At 43.1% G+C, this 14,673-nt stretch overlaps 2 protein-coding genes across 10 annotated transcripts in view; one reads left to right on the top strand and one right to left on the bottom strand.

The window, feature by feature from the left end:
- The window catches only part of LOC106592442 (DNA annealing helicase and endonuclease ZRANB3), a 99,283-nt gene extending 84,813 nt beyond the window's left edge, over positions 1 to 14,470 (bottom strand). Inside the window, exons 1-5 of the mRNA XM_045696729.1 lie at positions 14,181 to 14,470; positions 13,820 to 13,926; positions 13,349 to 13,525; positions 5,944 to 5,962; positions 5,443 to 5,621 (exon numbers count right to left, since the gene is read on the bottom strand). Of these exons, the coding sequence (XP_045552685.1) occupies positions 5,443 to 5,621; positions 5,944 to 5,962; positions 13,349 to 13,503 (353 nt within the window). The 5' untranslated portion in view covers positions 13,504 to 13,525; positions 13,820 to 13,926; positions 14,181 to 14,470. The remainder of the gene's footprint in view (positions 1 to 5,442; positions 5,622 to 5,943; positions 5,963 to 13,348; positions 13,526 to 13,819; positions 13,927 to 14,180) is intronic.
- A 27-nt stretch (positions 14,471 to 14,497) lies between these two features.
- Positions 14,498 to 14,673, top strand: part of LOC106574832 (R3H domain-containing protein 1) — a 48,302-nt gene continuing 48,126 nt past the window's right edge. For all 9 annotated transcript variants that reach the window (XM_045698241.1, XM_045698238.1, XM_045698239.1 and 6 more), the window contains exon 1: positions 14,498 to 14,658. The gene's annotated coding sequence lies outside the window, so the exon portion shown is untranslated. The remainder of the gene's footprint in view (positions 14,659 to 14,673) is intronic.

Below are 14,673 nucleotides of genomic sequence, written 5' to 3'. Positions count from 1 at the left end.
GGTTAGACATTAGGGTTAGCAGTGTGGTTAGGGTTAGGGTTAGACATTAGGGTTAGCAGTGTGGTTAGGGTTAGACATTAGGGTTAGCAGTGTGGTTAGGGTTAGCAGTGTGGTTAAGGTTAGACATTAGGGTTAGCAGTGTGGTTAAGCTTAGGGTTAGACATTAGGGTTAGCAGTGTGGTTAGGGTTAGACATTAGGGTTAGCAGTGTGGTTAAGCTTAGGGTTAGACATTAGGGTTAGCAGTGTGGTTAGGGTTAGACATTAGGGTTAGCAGTGTGGTTAGGGTTAGGGTTAGACATTAGGGTTAGCAGTGTGGTTAGGGTTAGACATTAGGGTTAGCAGTGTGGTTAGGGTTAGCAGTGTGGTTAAGGTTAGGGTTAGACATTAGGGTTAGCAGTGTGGTTAAGGTTAGACATTAGGGTTAGCAGTGTGGTTAAGGTTAGGGTTAGACATTAGGGTTAGCAGTGTGGTTAGGGTTAGACATTAGGGTTAGCAGTGTGGTTAGGGTTAGACATTAGGGTTAGCAGTGTGGTTAGGGTTAGACATTAGGGTTAGCAGTGTGGTTAAGGTTAGGGTTAGACATTAGGGTTAGCAGTGTGGTTAGGGTTAGACATTAGGGTTAGCAGTGTGGTTAGGGTTAGCAGTGTGGTTAAGGTTAGGGTTAGACATTAGGGTTAGCAGTGTGGTTAAGGTTAGGGTTGGACATTAGGGTTAGCAGTGTGGTTAGGGTTAGACATTATGGGTTAGCAGTGTGGTTAAGGTTAGGGTTAGACATTATGGGTTAGCAGTGTGGTTAAGGTTAGACATTATGGGTTAGTAGTGTGGTTAAGGTTAGGGTTAGACATTAGGGTTAGTAGTGTGGTTAAGGTTAGGGTTAGACATTAGGGTTAGCAGTGTGGTTAGGGTTAGACATTAGGGTTAGCAGTGTGGTTAAGGTTAGGGTTAGACATTGGGTTTAGTAGTGTGGTTAAGGTTAGGGTTAGACATTATGGGTTAGCAGTGTGGTTAAGGTCAGGGTTAGACATTGGGTTTAGTAGTGTGGTTAAGGTCAGGGTTAGACATTAGGGTTAGCAGTGTGGTTAAGGTTAGGGTTAGACATTAGGGTTAGTAGTGTGGTTAGGGTTAGACATTAGGGTTAGCAGTGTGGTTAAGGTTAGGGTTAGACATTGGGTTTAGTAGTGTGGTTAAGGTTAGGGTTAGACATTAGGGTTAGTAGTGTGGTTAAGGTTAGGGTTAGACATTAGGGTTAGCAGTGTGGTTAAGGTCAGGGTTAGACATTAGGGTTAGCAGTGTGGTTAGGGTTAGACATTAGGGTTAGCAGTGTGGTTAAGGTTAGGGTTAGACATTAGGGTTAGCAGTATGGTTAGGGTTAGACATTAGGGTTAGCAGTGTGGTTAGGGTTAGACATTAGGGTTAGCAGTGTGGTTAGGGTTAGACATTAGGGTTAGCAGTGTGGTTAGGGTTAGGGTTAGACATTAGGGTTAGCAGTGTGGTTAAGGTTAGGGTTAGACATTAGGGTTAGCAGTGTGGTTAAGGTTAGGGTTAGACATTGGGTTTAGTAGTGTGGTTAAGGTTAGGGTTGGACATTAGGGTTAGCAGTGTGGTTAAGGTTAGGGTTAGACATTAGGGTTAGCAGTGTGGTTAGGGTTAGACATTAGGGTTAGCAGTGTGGTTAGGGTTAGACATTAGGGTTAGCAGTGTGGTTAGGGTTAGACATTAGGGTTAGCAGTGTGGTTAGGATTAGACATTAGGGTTAGCAGTGTGGTTAGGGTTAGACATTAGGGTTAGCAGTGTGGTTAGGGTTAGACATTAGGGTTAGCAGTGTGGTTAGGGTTAGACATTAGGGTTAGCAGTGTGGTTAGGGTTAGACATTAGGGTTAGCAGTGTGGTTAAGGTTAGACATTAGGGTTAGCAGTGTGGTTAGGGTTAGACATTAGGGTTAGCAGTGTGGTTAAGGTTAGACATTAGGGTTAGCAGTGTGGTTAGGGTTAGGGTTAGACATTAGGGTTAGCAGTGTGGTTAAGGTTAGGGTTAGACATTGGGTTTAGTAGTGTGGTTAAGGTTAGGGTTAGACATTAGGGTTAGCAGTGTGGTTAGGGTTAGACATTAGGGTTAGCAGTGTGGTTAGGGTTAGACATTAGGGTTAGCAGTGTGGTTAGGGTTAGACATTAGGGTTAGCAGTGTGGTTAGGGTTAGACATTAGGGTTAGCAGTGTGGTTAGGGTTAGACATTAGGGTTAGCAGTGTGGTTAGGGTTAGACATTAGGGTTAGCAGTGTGGTTAGGGTTAGACAGGGTTAGCAGTGTGGTTAGGGTTAGACATTAGGGTTAGCAGTGTGGTTAGGGTTAGACATTAGGGTTAGCAGTGTGGTTAGGGTTAGGGTTGGACATTAGGGTTAGCAGTGTGGTTAGGGTTAGACATTATGGGTTAGCAGTGTGGTTAAGGTTAGGGTTAGACATTATGGGTTAGCAGTGTGGTTAAGGTTAGGGTTAGACATTATGGGTTAGCAGTGTGGTTAAGGTTAGACATTAGGGTTAGCAGTGTGGTTAAGGTTAGGGTTAGACATTATGGGTTAGCAGTGTGGTTAGGGTTAGACATTAGGGTTAGCAGTGTGGTTAAGGTTAGGGTTAGACATTGGGTTTAGTAGTGTGGTTAAGGTTAGGGTTAGACATTAGGGTTAGCAGTGTGGTTAAGGTTAGGGTTAGACATTATGGGTTAGCAGTGTGGTTAAGGTTAGGGTTAGACATTATGGGTTAGCAGTGTGGTTAGGGTTAGACATTAGGGTTAGCAGTGTGGTTAAGGTTAGGGTTAGACATTGGGTTTAGTAGTGTGGTTAAGGTTAGGGTTGGACATTAGGGTTAGCAGTGTGGTTAGGGTTAGACATTAGGGTTAGCAGTGTGGTTAAGGTTAGGGTTAGACATTATGGGTTAGCAGTGTGGTTAAGGTCAGGGTTAGACATTAGGGTTAGCAGTGTGGTTAAGGTTAGGGTTAGACATTATGGGTTAGCAGTGTGGTTAGGGTTAGACATTAGGGTTAGCAGTGTGGTTAAGGTTAGACATTAGGGTTAGCAGTGTGGTTAAGGTTAGGGTTAGACATTAGGGTTAGCAGTGTGGTTAGGGTTAGACATTAGGGTTAGCAGTGTGGTTAAGGTTAGACATTAGGGTTAGAGTGTGGTTAGGGTTAGACATTAGGGTTAGCAGTGTGGTTAGGGTTAGACATTAGGGTTAGCAGTGTGGTTAAGGTTAGGGTTAGACATTATGGGTTAGCAGTGTGGTTAAGGTTAGGGTTAGACATTAGGGTTATCAGTGTGGTTAAGGTTAGGGTTAGACATTAGGGTTAGCAGTGTGGTTAGGGTTAGACATTAGGGTTAGCAGTGTGGTTAAGGTTAGACATTAGGGTTAGCAGTGTGGTTAAGGTTAGGGTTAGACATTAGGGTTAGCAGTGTGGTTAAGGTTAGACATTAGGGTTAGCAGTGTGGTTAGGGTTAGGGTTAGACATTAGGGTTAGCAGTGTGGTTAAGGTTAGGGTTAGACATTGGGTTTAGTAGTGTGGTTAAGGTTAGGGTTAGACATTAGGGTTAGCAGTGTGGTTAGGGTTAGACATTAGGGTTAGCAGTGTGGTTAGGGTTAGACATTAGGGTTAGCAGTGTGGTTAGGGTTAGACATTAGGGTTAGCAGTGTGGTTAGGGTTAGACATTAGGGTTAGCAGTGTGGTTAGGGTTAGCAGTGTGGTTAGGGTTAGACATTAGGGTTAGCAGTGTGGTTAGGGTTAGACAGGGTTAGCAGTGTGGTTAGGGTTAGACATTAGGGTTAGCAGTGTGGTTAGGGTTAGACATTAGGGTTAGCAGTGTGGTTAGGGTTAGGGTTGGACATTAGGGTTAGCAGTGTGGTTAGGGTTAGACATTATGGGTTAGCAGTGTGGTTAAGGTTAGGGTTAGACATTATGGGTTAGCAGTGTGGTTAAGGTTAGGGTTAGACATTATGGGTTAGCAGTGTGGTTAAGGTTAGACATTAGGGTTAGCAGTGTGGTTAAGGTTAGGGTTAGACATTATGGGTTAGCAGTGTGGTTAGGGTTAGACATTAGGGTTAGCAGTGTGGTTAAGGTTAGGGTTAGACATTGGGTTTAGTAGTGTGGTTAAGGTTAGGGTTAGACATTAGGGTTAGCAGTGTGGTTAAGGTTAGGGTTAGACATTATGGGTTAGCAGTGTGGTTAAGGTTAGGGTTAGACATTATGGGTTAGCAGTGTGGTTAGGGTTAGACATTAGGGTTAGCAGTGTGGTTAAGGTTAGGGTTAGACATTGGGTTTAGTAGTGTGGTTAAGGTTAGGGTTGGACATTAGGGTTAGCAGTGTGGTTAGGGTTAGACATTAGGGTTAGCAGTGTGGTTAAGGTTAGGGTTAGACATTATGGGTTAGCAGTGTGGTTAAGGTCAGGGTTAGACATTAGGGTTAGCAGTGTGGTTAAGGTTAGGGTTAGACATTATGGGTTAGCAGTGTGGTTAGGGTTAGACATTAGGGTTAGCAGTGTGGTTAAGGTTAGACATTAGGGTTAGCAGTGTGGTTAAGGTTAGGGTTAGACATTAGGGTTAGCAGTGTGGTTAGGGTTAGACATTAGGGTTAGCAGTGTGGTTAAGGTTAGACATTAGGGTTAGCAGTGTGGTTAGGGTTAGACATTAGGGTTAGCAGTGTGGTTAGGGTTAGACATTAGGGTTAGCAGTGTGGTTAAGGTTAGGGTTAGACATTATGGGTTAGCAGTGTGGTTAAGGTTAGGGTTAGACATTAGGGTTATCAGTGTGGTTAAGGTTAGGGTTAGACATTAGGGTTAGCAGTGTGGTTAGGGTTAGACATTAGGGTTAGCAGTGTGGTTAAGGTTAGACATTAGGGTTAGCAGTGTGGTTAAGGTTAGGGTTAGACATTAGGGTTAGCAGTGTGGTTAGGGTTAGACATTAGGGTTAGCAGTGTGGTTAAGGTTAGACATTAGGGTTAGCAGTGTGGTTAGGGTTAGACATTAGGGTTAGCAGTGTGGTTAGGGTTAGACATTAGGGTTAGCAGTGTGGTTAGGGTTAGACATTAGGCGTGGTTAGGGTTAGACATTAGGGTTAGCAGTGTGGTTAGGGTTAGACATTAGGGTTAGCAGTGTGGTTAGGGTTAGACATTAGGGTTAGCAGTGTGGTTAAGGTTAGGGTTAGACATTAGGGTTAGCAGTGTGGTTAGGGTTAGACATTAGGGTTAGCAGTGTGGTTAAGGTTAGGTTTAAGATTTGATGACTTTGTGGCTGTGCTAGTTAGTGACCACTCTGCAGAGGTGCCTCCAGAACAAACAAAAACATGAACCTGCATTTTAACAGGTGGAGAACTTCAGTAGGACAACCAGGACCACAACCAAGTAGCGCAGGAAAAGCAGACCAGAGTCCAGGTCCAGGTCAAGTTAAAATGGGTAACGTACAGTGTGTCACTCTTGGTCTCCACCAGGTTAATATCTCCAGGGTTGAGCTCAGGGATCCACCTCTCCAACTCCTCGATCCAGGGGTACTTTAGAGAGGAGGGCACCACGATGAGCAGAGGCCACTCCTGTCTGTAGGCGTAGGCCACAGAGATAGCCTGCATTGTCTTCCCTAGACCCATCTGGAGAAGAGGATTAACAATACAATATGGAGGATGAAAACAATGCTGTATGTATATAATCGATGAAAACTCATTTCAAAAACAAAATAAACCGAACACAATCATTGCCTGGCTCAAAAGTAAGCAAACAGCATGTGATGGAGTGTTCATGAAATTCTGAGACACCAACACATTCTACAATGACTGTGTCAAAAATGATTACATGGCTAGGAAGGTTTCTTAAACTTGACAAATGAATTCAGAGGGAGCATAGCATCTATTATTTGAGGAAAATAGATTTGATAGGACGGGGGAGTTGGGTTGTGTGTGCTTCACGGCTTACCTCATCTGCGATCATACACCTGAAACAGAGAAGAGAACGGCGGGGGTTGAGAGTGGAGGACATAGAATACTTCATGTGTTCACGCAATATTGCACTAGCAATCAAATCAAAATGGATTGATCACATGCGCCGAATACAACTGGTGTAGACTTTACTGTGTAATGCTTGTTCACGAGCCCTTCCCAAAAACGCAGAGTTTAAAAATAATAATATAAATAAAAAATTGTAACACAAGAGGAATACAATTAAATACACAAGAATGGAGTTATACAGGAAGTACCAGATCAATGTGCAGCTATATACAGGAAATACCAGTACCAGAGCAATGTGCATCTATATACAGGAAGTACCAATACCAGATAAATGTGCAGAGGTACGAGGTAGATATGTACATGAAGGCAGGGTAAAGTGACTAGACATCAGGATAGATAATAATAAGGTATTTGAGGTAGGTATGTACATGAAGGCAGGGTAAAGTGACTAGACATCAGGATAGATAATAATAAGGTATTTGAGGTAGGTATGTACATGAAGGCAGGGTAAAGTGACTAGACATCAGGATAGATAATAATAAGGTATTTGAGGTAGATATGTACATGAAGGCAGGGTAAAGTGACTAGACATCAGGATAGATAATAATAAGGTATTTGAGGTAGATATGTACATGAAGGCAGGGTAAAGTGACTAGGCATCAGGATAGATAATAATAAGGTATTTGAGGTAGATATGTACATGAAGGCAGGGTAAAGTGACTAGACATCAGGATAGATAATAATAAGGTATTAGAGGTAGATATGTACATGAAGGCAGGGTAAAGTGACTAGACATCAGGATAGATAATAATAAGAGTAAAATAAAGAACAGAGTAGCAGTAACAATGATGAGTGTAGAAGTGTGTGTTAGTGTATGTAGTGTATATGAATGTGTGTGGGTTTGTGTGGGAGTGTCAGTGTAGTGTGTGAGTGAGTATGTATGTACAGTGTCTTCAGAAAGTATTCACACCCCTTGACTTATTCCACATTTTGTTGTGTTACAGCCTGAATCTCTCTACCCATAATGACAAAGTAAAAACATGTTTTTAGAAAGCTGCTAATTTACTGAAAATTAAATACAGAAATATCTAATTTACATACTGTAAGTATTCACACCCCTTTGCTATGACACTCCCAATTGAGCTCAGGTGCATCCAATTTCCTTTGATCAACGATGAGACGTCACCACAACTTGATTGGAGTCCACCTGCGACCAATTCAATTGTTTGGACATAGAAAGAAACCCACCTGTCTATATAAGGTCCCACAGATGACAGTGCATGTCAGAGCAGGAACTATACCCTGAAGTCCAGGGAACTGTCAGTAGAGCTCCAAGATATAATTGTGATGAGGCATATATCTGGGGAAGGGTATAAAACAATTGTTTCCAAGAGCACAGTGGGTCTCCATCATTGAGAGAAATACAGAACTACCCAGACTCTGTCTACAGTTGGCCATCTGACCAAACTGAACAACTGGGCAAGAAGGACCTTGGAACTACCCAGACTCTGTCTACAGCTGGCCGTCTGACCAAACTGAACAACTGGGCAAGAAGGACCTTGGTCAGAGAGGTGACTAAGAACTCAATGACCACTGACAAAAGTACAGAGTTCCTTGACTGAGATGAGAGAACATGCCAGAAGAACAACTGTGTATCTACAGCATTTCACCAATGTGGGCTTTATGGGAGAGTGGCCAGACGGAAGCCACTCCTGAAAAAAAGGCACTTGACAGCACGACTGGAGTTCGCAAAAAGGCACCTGAGACTCTGAGATCATAAGGCAAAAGATTCTGTGGTCTGATGAGACTGAAATTGAACTTTTCGGCCTGAATGCAAAGCGATATGTCTGGAGAAAACCAGGAACAGTGCATCACCCGTCTAACACAGTCCCAACGTGAAGCATGGTGGTGGCAGCATCATGTTATGCAGCATGCAGGGGTGTGTCCTTAGTCCCCTCCTGTACTCCCTGTTCACCCACGACTGCGTGGCCAAGCATGACTCCAACACCATCATTAAGTTTGCTGACGACACAACAGTGGTAGGCCTGATCAACAACGATGAGACTGCCTATAGGGAGGAGGTCAGAGACCTAACGTTGTTGTCCTGGCACCACACCCTCAATGTGAGCAAAACAAAGGAGCTGATCGTGGACTACAGGAAAAGGAGGGCCAAACAGGCCCACATTAACATCGACTGGGCTGTAGTGGAGCGGGTCGAGAGTTAAGTTCCTTGTTGTCCACATCACCAACGAACTAACATGGTCCAAAAACACCAAGGACTTGAAACTCTCGACTAAAGGTTAACACCTTCAGTTGGCGCTTCCTATTGTGATTTTTACACAAACATTCCTTCATCTGATGTTTAGTTTGTTTCCTGTCTTCAAGTTGTGGGTTTGTCCTTTTGTTTGCCTCTTCTTGGGAAAATTTAGTTGGCGCTCATGGTGGGTGTCTTTTAGGTCCCAGTTGTTGTTGCTAGTCAACTTCCAGTGGACACCCCCATGAGTGTCTTTCAGAACCCCTCCTAAACCTCACCTGTTTTGGCTGTTGTCAGTGACTCTGTTAGTTCCCTCTTCTGTTTGAGCGACATTCTTGCTGGGGAACGTAACACTAACACAACAAAATGTGGAATAAGTCAAGGGGTATGAATACTTTCTGAAGACACTGTAGTAATATATATATATATATATATATATATATTTTTTTTTTTATGAGAGATATTAGTCTAGTGAGAGATATTAGTCTAGTGAGTGTGCAGTAACAATATAGCCTAGACTATGGTCACCATTTCAAACTAAGAATCAAGTTGATATTGCTAAATGTATTATGACATAAGCAATATCAGCACAAATAAGAGATATGATTTCCATTCAGGTCTTTCCATCAGCTGGATACAACAGAGCCACTGCCACTCCAAAAATAATCACACAACAGCTTCCTCCCTTTGCAATTCTAAGTGTAGTACCTCCACAGATCAATGATGACAGTTTTATTACCGTGCTCACAAGGTTATAAGCTGTTAGCCTGTTCCCTCCACCAGCCTTCACAAAACAGGCTTTATCTACACTTCCCTGTTCATAACGGATTCCACCAACACTCTTTCTAGCATTTATTTTTCAGATAGTAGCTACAGCGCATTCGGAAAGTGCATTTGGAAAGTATTCAGACCCCTTCCCTGGGGATAGAAAACCAAAGGGAGGGGGAGGTCGAAAGGGAGGTCAGAGAGGTGACCAAGAACCCAATGGTCACACTGACAGAGCTCCAGAGTTCTTGTATGGAGATGGGAGAACCTTCCAGAAGGACAACCATCTCTGCAGCACTCCACCAATCAGGCCTTTATGGTAGAGTGGCCAGACGGGCCTTTATGGTAGAGTGGCCAGACGGAAGCCACTCCTCAGTAAAAGGCACATGACAGCCTTCTTGGAATTTGCCAAAAGGCACCTAAAGGACTCTCAGACCATGAGAAACAAGATTCTCTGGTCTGATAAAACCAAGATTGAACTCTTTGGCATGAATGCCAAGTGTCACGTCTGGTGGAAACCTGGCACCATCCCTACGGTGAAGCATGGTGGTGGCAGCATCATGCAGTGGGGAGGTTTTTCTGCGGCAGGAACTGGGAGACTAGTCAGGGTCGAGGGAAAGATGAACAGAGCAAAGTACAGAGAGATCCATGATGAACACCTGCTCCAGAGTGAAGGTTCACCTTCCAACAGGACAACGACCCTAAGCACACAGCCAAGACAACACAGGAGTGGCTTCGGGACAAGTCTCTGAATGCTCGAGTGGCCCAGCCAGAGCCGGTCTTGAACCCGATCGAACATCTCTGGAGACCTGAAAATAGCTATGCAGTGACGCTCCCCATCCAACCTGAAAGAGCTTGAGAGGATCTGCAGAAAAGAATGGTAGAAACTCCCCAAATACAGGTGTGCCAAGCTTGTAGCGTCACACCCAAGAAGACTCAATGTTGTAATCTCTGACAAAGGTGCTTCATTTGCAAACATTTCTAAAAACCTGTTTTTGCTTTGTCATTATGGGGTATTGTGTGTAGATTGATGAGGAGGGAAAAAACTATGTAATCAATTTTAGAAAAAGTCAAGGGGTCTGAATACTTTCAGAATGCACTGTATATTGAAATAGGTTTTAGGCTACTCCTAATTATGATTATCATGGCTGTTCGTGGTGGTTTGGGCTTCTTTAGTAGAATGGACTGATTGTAAGTCTCTTTGGATAAGAGCGTCTGTTAAATTACTAGAATGTAAAATGTAACACAGGTAGGCAACACCAGTCTGCAATGATCATGAGATGTTGTATTCAAAATGTAACCCAGGTAGGTAGAGCTAGTCTGCAATGATCATGAGATGTTGTATTCAAAATGTAACCCAGGTAGGTAGAGCTAGTCTGCCCATGAGAAAAGCAGTTGTGATCCCCCTCCCTCCACTTCAGTTGAACAGCACTTCCACTGGTGTTTCTTCTAATTGCCAGCCCACTCTGCTCAACCAGCATAATGCATACACACACAATGGGAGTAGAGAGATGGAGAGAGGGAGGGAGAAATGGAGAGAGAGAGAGAGAGATAGAGAAAACAGAGGGAGAAAGACAGCGAGAGAGGCTCCTTTCAGCCAGGTACTTTCCATTTCTCCACGCATTAATCATTCTTCTTTCAATAACCTGGGTGCATCCCAAAATGCACCCTGATCCCTATATAGTGCACTACTTTTTAGCCCAGGCTGTTGTCAAAAGTAATGCACTATACAGGGAATAGGACGCCGTTCAGCCAGACAGCTAGTTTCATGGAGGATGCTCTGACTGCCACCGTTGCTTGACAACAGCACGTTGAACAACTTTTTTATGTTATCTGTGAAACCCACCAGCACCACGATGTCTGTAAAGGTAGCTCTTCCTCCCAGGATGGAGGCGGGGTCTTTGACCTTCCACACAATCATTTAAGTCTTTTGTCTTGTCTTCAATGAATGGAGCATCGACTAGACTACTTACACTGAGCCTCATACATTACCATACATTCATTTTATTCATGCTTTCTTATCAACGGGCAGGTAGGCTATTTAAGTACTGGGATTATCTTTCTGGGACCTCTTTCAATATCAACAATCTTATGTTATTTTTAGTATTACACAGTTATTGATTACTGTATTGTCGGGTTTAGAGTTAGCAAAAAAAAGGCATTTCACTGTACTTGTGCACGTGAAAACAATAAAACTTCAAAACTTTTTTTAAAATGGGAACACACCTCACTAATCCTATGAGATCTACAAGCTCTAGGATCATTAAGCTAAGTCATTCATTAGGCCTATGTCAGCATGCAAATAAAGTTATTTTACATACTTGTCACATTTTCCTCATCAGTGCATCGTGATGAATCAGCATTTTGTAATTAATTCAATAATAAGCCTTTATAATTGATGTAGAGCTGTTTCTGCTTAGTCTGGCTCAGCAAAGCAAATGCCTGGCTGACAATGACACCCCCATCTCAAATTAAACACTGTTTATATCATACAATAAGGAGGGGGGTAGTTTAAACTTATTTTAAGTCATATCTTTAAATCTATTGGCTAAGGATGTGACAAATCACACATGATATCCAAACTGAGAATATCATCGGGGACCAGTTGTGTGTTTGGGGACCTGTGTTGGGCTCCGGGGATTTGATGCACACATCAACATCGGCTGTGGTATTGAATTTCACAGTAATTTTGAAGCTCAGGCAAGAGAAGCAACAACACAGTCTATCTGTCTATTGATCTGTTGTAACACCAGCGTCGGCGTGGCAACCCTTACAAGTGGCCCGGCAGACACTTACAATAACGCTTTAGTTAGATGGCATGTGATGTACTTCGCACAACCTCATTCAAATAGAATTTTTAAGCCAAGTGACATTATGCCCGAGTGGAATGCAATGTAACTGACATTATGCCTGAGTGGAATGCAATGTAACTGACATTATGCCCGAGTGGAATGCAATGTAACTGACATTATGCCCGAGTGGAATGCAATGTAACTGACATTATGCCCGAGTGGAATGCAATGTAACTGACATTATGCCTGAGTGGAATGCAATGTAACTGACATTATGCCTGAGTGGAATGCAATGTAACTGACATTATGCCCGAGTGGAATGCAATGTAACTGACATTATGCCTGAGTGGAATGCAATGTAACTGACATTATGCCCGAGTGGAATGCAATGTAACTGACATTATGCCCGAGTGGAATGCAATGTAACTGACATTATGCCTGAGTGGAATGCAATGTAACTGACATTATGCCTGAGTGGAATGCAATGTAACTGACATTATGCCCGAGTGGAATGCAATGTAACTGACATTATGCCCAAGTGGAATGCAATGTAACTGACATTATGCCTGAGTGGAATGCAATGTAACTGACACTACATTATCCTGAGAAGATTAGTATCAGGCTCCCAGATTAGTGGCAGGCTCCCAGATTAGTGGCAGGCTCCCAGATTAGTGTCAGGCTCCCAGATTAGTGTCAGGCTCCCAGATTAGTGTCAGGCTCCCAGATTAGTATTAGGCTCCCAGCCTTTCTAAATTGCATTACAAATAAATAAATTGGCATCAACTTAATTCCAAACCAGGCTACATATTGATGCGAGGTGGGCAATCAAACAACCTGATTCTCTATTAGAAGTGTCTGTATAATTTATAACTATTAGCTAGAGTTCTTCAATACAAACATGTCAACCTCTGTCCACGGAGGGTGTCCTAAAAGACAAACCAAACTTGGCAGTCAATGTGTGTGTTGCTCTGATCTGCCTCAGCCTCTGGTCCCACTACTACAACAACTCCAACACAGCACCTGGCCCTGCTCTCCTGATTGCTAACAGCTTGCATCACTAGTCTCCATGGAGAAACCGTACACAGAGCCCTACAAAGCCAAGATAGTGTTTACTGTCACATTGATACCTCCAACATATTGACTGGATGACTAATCCTCACAGTACAGCACTTCTACTGTCCCTGTATTGATCTACTGCTCAGGCTGACTACTCTGACCTGACTGTCCCCTGGGATTCTTACATCCACTGACTGACTGGCTGGCTGGCTGGGACGGACAGACGGACGAGTAGTCTGGCTCTGGCTGGCTTTTTCTTCTGCTGCTCACATTGTGTGAGGCTGAGGTGATTCAGGCTACAGGCTTAATACAAATGTTAAGTATTTTTTTTGCTTTTAAAGTAAAAATGACTTAGTGAATAAAGTGAGCACAAACTGTGCTTCTGCTTACTGTTTGGGGCCTTGGCCGGGTTACTGTAAAGTACATTGTGACAAAGCTGTTGATGTAAAAAGGGCTTTAGAAATCAATTCATTTGATTGATAACCAGTTCACTAACAACCACCTACCTTCCATTCTTTGATAGGGCGAATTTGACCCCCTCCTTTTGGAATGGCATCAGTCTCTGTTGTAGCTTGTCTGGGAGGACTGACAACTGACTGTCCCATCTCCTGTCAACATGGGAGTTCTGGGGATCACAATCCCTATCCTGGACCTCACTCATGGCCGTCTTGACTTTTAGATGCCTTTGCAGAGAATGAAAAGAGAAAGCGAAAAAACAACAGTAAGAAGAAAAAACAACCCTGGCTGACAATTAATAATCTGGCCTGGCTTTGGCATTTTGCAAAAATGGAGGCACTACTCAAATTTGCCTCCATGGGGGTTCGATTCCCACGGGGGCCAGTATGAAAATGTATGCACTCACTAATGTCAGATGGATAAGAGCGTCTGCTAAATGACTAAAATGCCTTCAGTGTTGTTTTACAGCTTGGTGATGCACCATGTCTCAGCTCAACTGTCATCTCAAGGCATGTATTTACCTGCGACAATATGAGGAACATGCTGCTGAACTGCCACGAGACGACCGCTCCTCTGCTCACATTGGTATGGTGCTAAGAGACTGTTGGGTTACCCAGTGCAAGGATATCTGTTCAGGTAAGACAAAGAACGAGAAGACTATTGATGCTAGGAAGAATAGGGATACAGGAGGATGGTTACAAAGGTACTCTGACAAATACGGTTACATTAACTTCCACGGTAACGTTAGCTAACTTTGCACAGCAAATACTCTCCACGTTTTTAGCTACAGCTCAACTAAATTCAAACCATGTACAAGAGATTATACATGCTAAGGCTTGCACTTGTTAGTTTGAAAAAAATCATTAGTAAGAGGATACAGACCACCAGTGCAGAAATGTTTTGAGACAGATTTACATGTGCAGAAGTTTCGCGGGAAACTTTGACAGTAGCTACGTAGTTTGCGTAGCGAATTCCATAGGAGTTGCGTTCAAGATAAGAAGCCTGCAACTTTCTAGAATCTTGAATAAAAAGCAGTTTTTATTTTTTTCCAACGATACTTTTCTAAGTGATTTCAAATGCATATCGACTTTTCTATCAGACTCAAAAGCATGCTCAATTACATCTAATTTTAGTAGTACATGACCCCTACAGTAGAACGATCACTGGACGCTCATTCGGATTTGCTGGGCAAACTGTCAGTCCCAATGCTTCCTGCTGTACTCTCCAATGTCCCGGATTTTCTGTTTCGTCTTGTGCCGAATGTTAGCCTCAGTCTGTTGTCGCTACACACTGATCTTTTCCGTGGGCACACGCCGCTACAGCTGTTTTTATACATCATTCTGTTTTGTCAACGTTTCTGGTAAGACAACATGTG

The sequence above is a fragment of the Salmo salar genome, chromosome ssa16 (genome assembly GCF_905237065.1).
Source record: "Salmo salar chromosome ssa16, Ssal_v3.1, whole genome shotgun sequence".
Taxonomy (NCBI): domain Eukaryota; kingdom Metazoa; phylum Chordata; class Actinopteri; order Salmoniformes; family Salmonidae; genus Salmo; species Salmo salar.
Note: the sequence above shows the minus strand (reverse complement) of the source record. Positions and strands in the feature narration are given on the sequence as shown.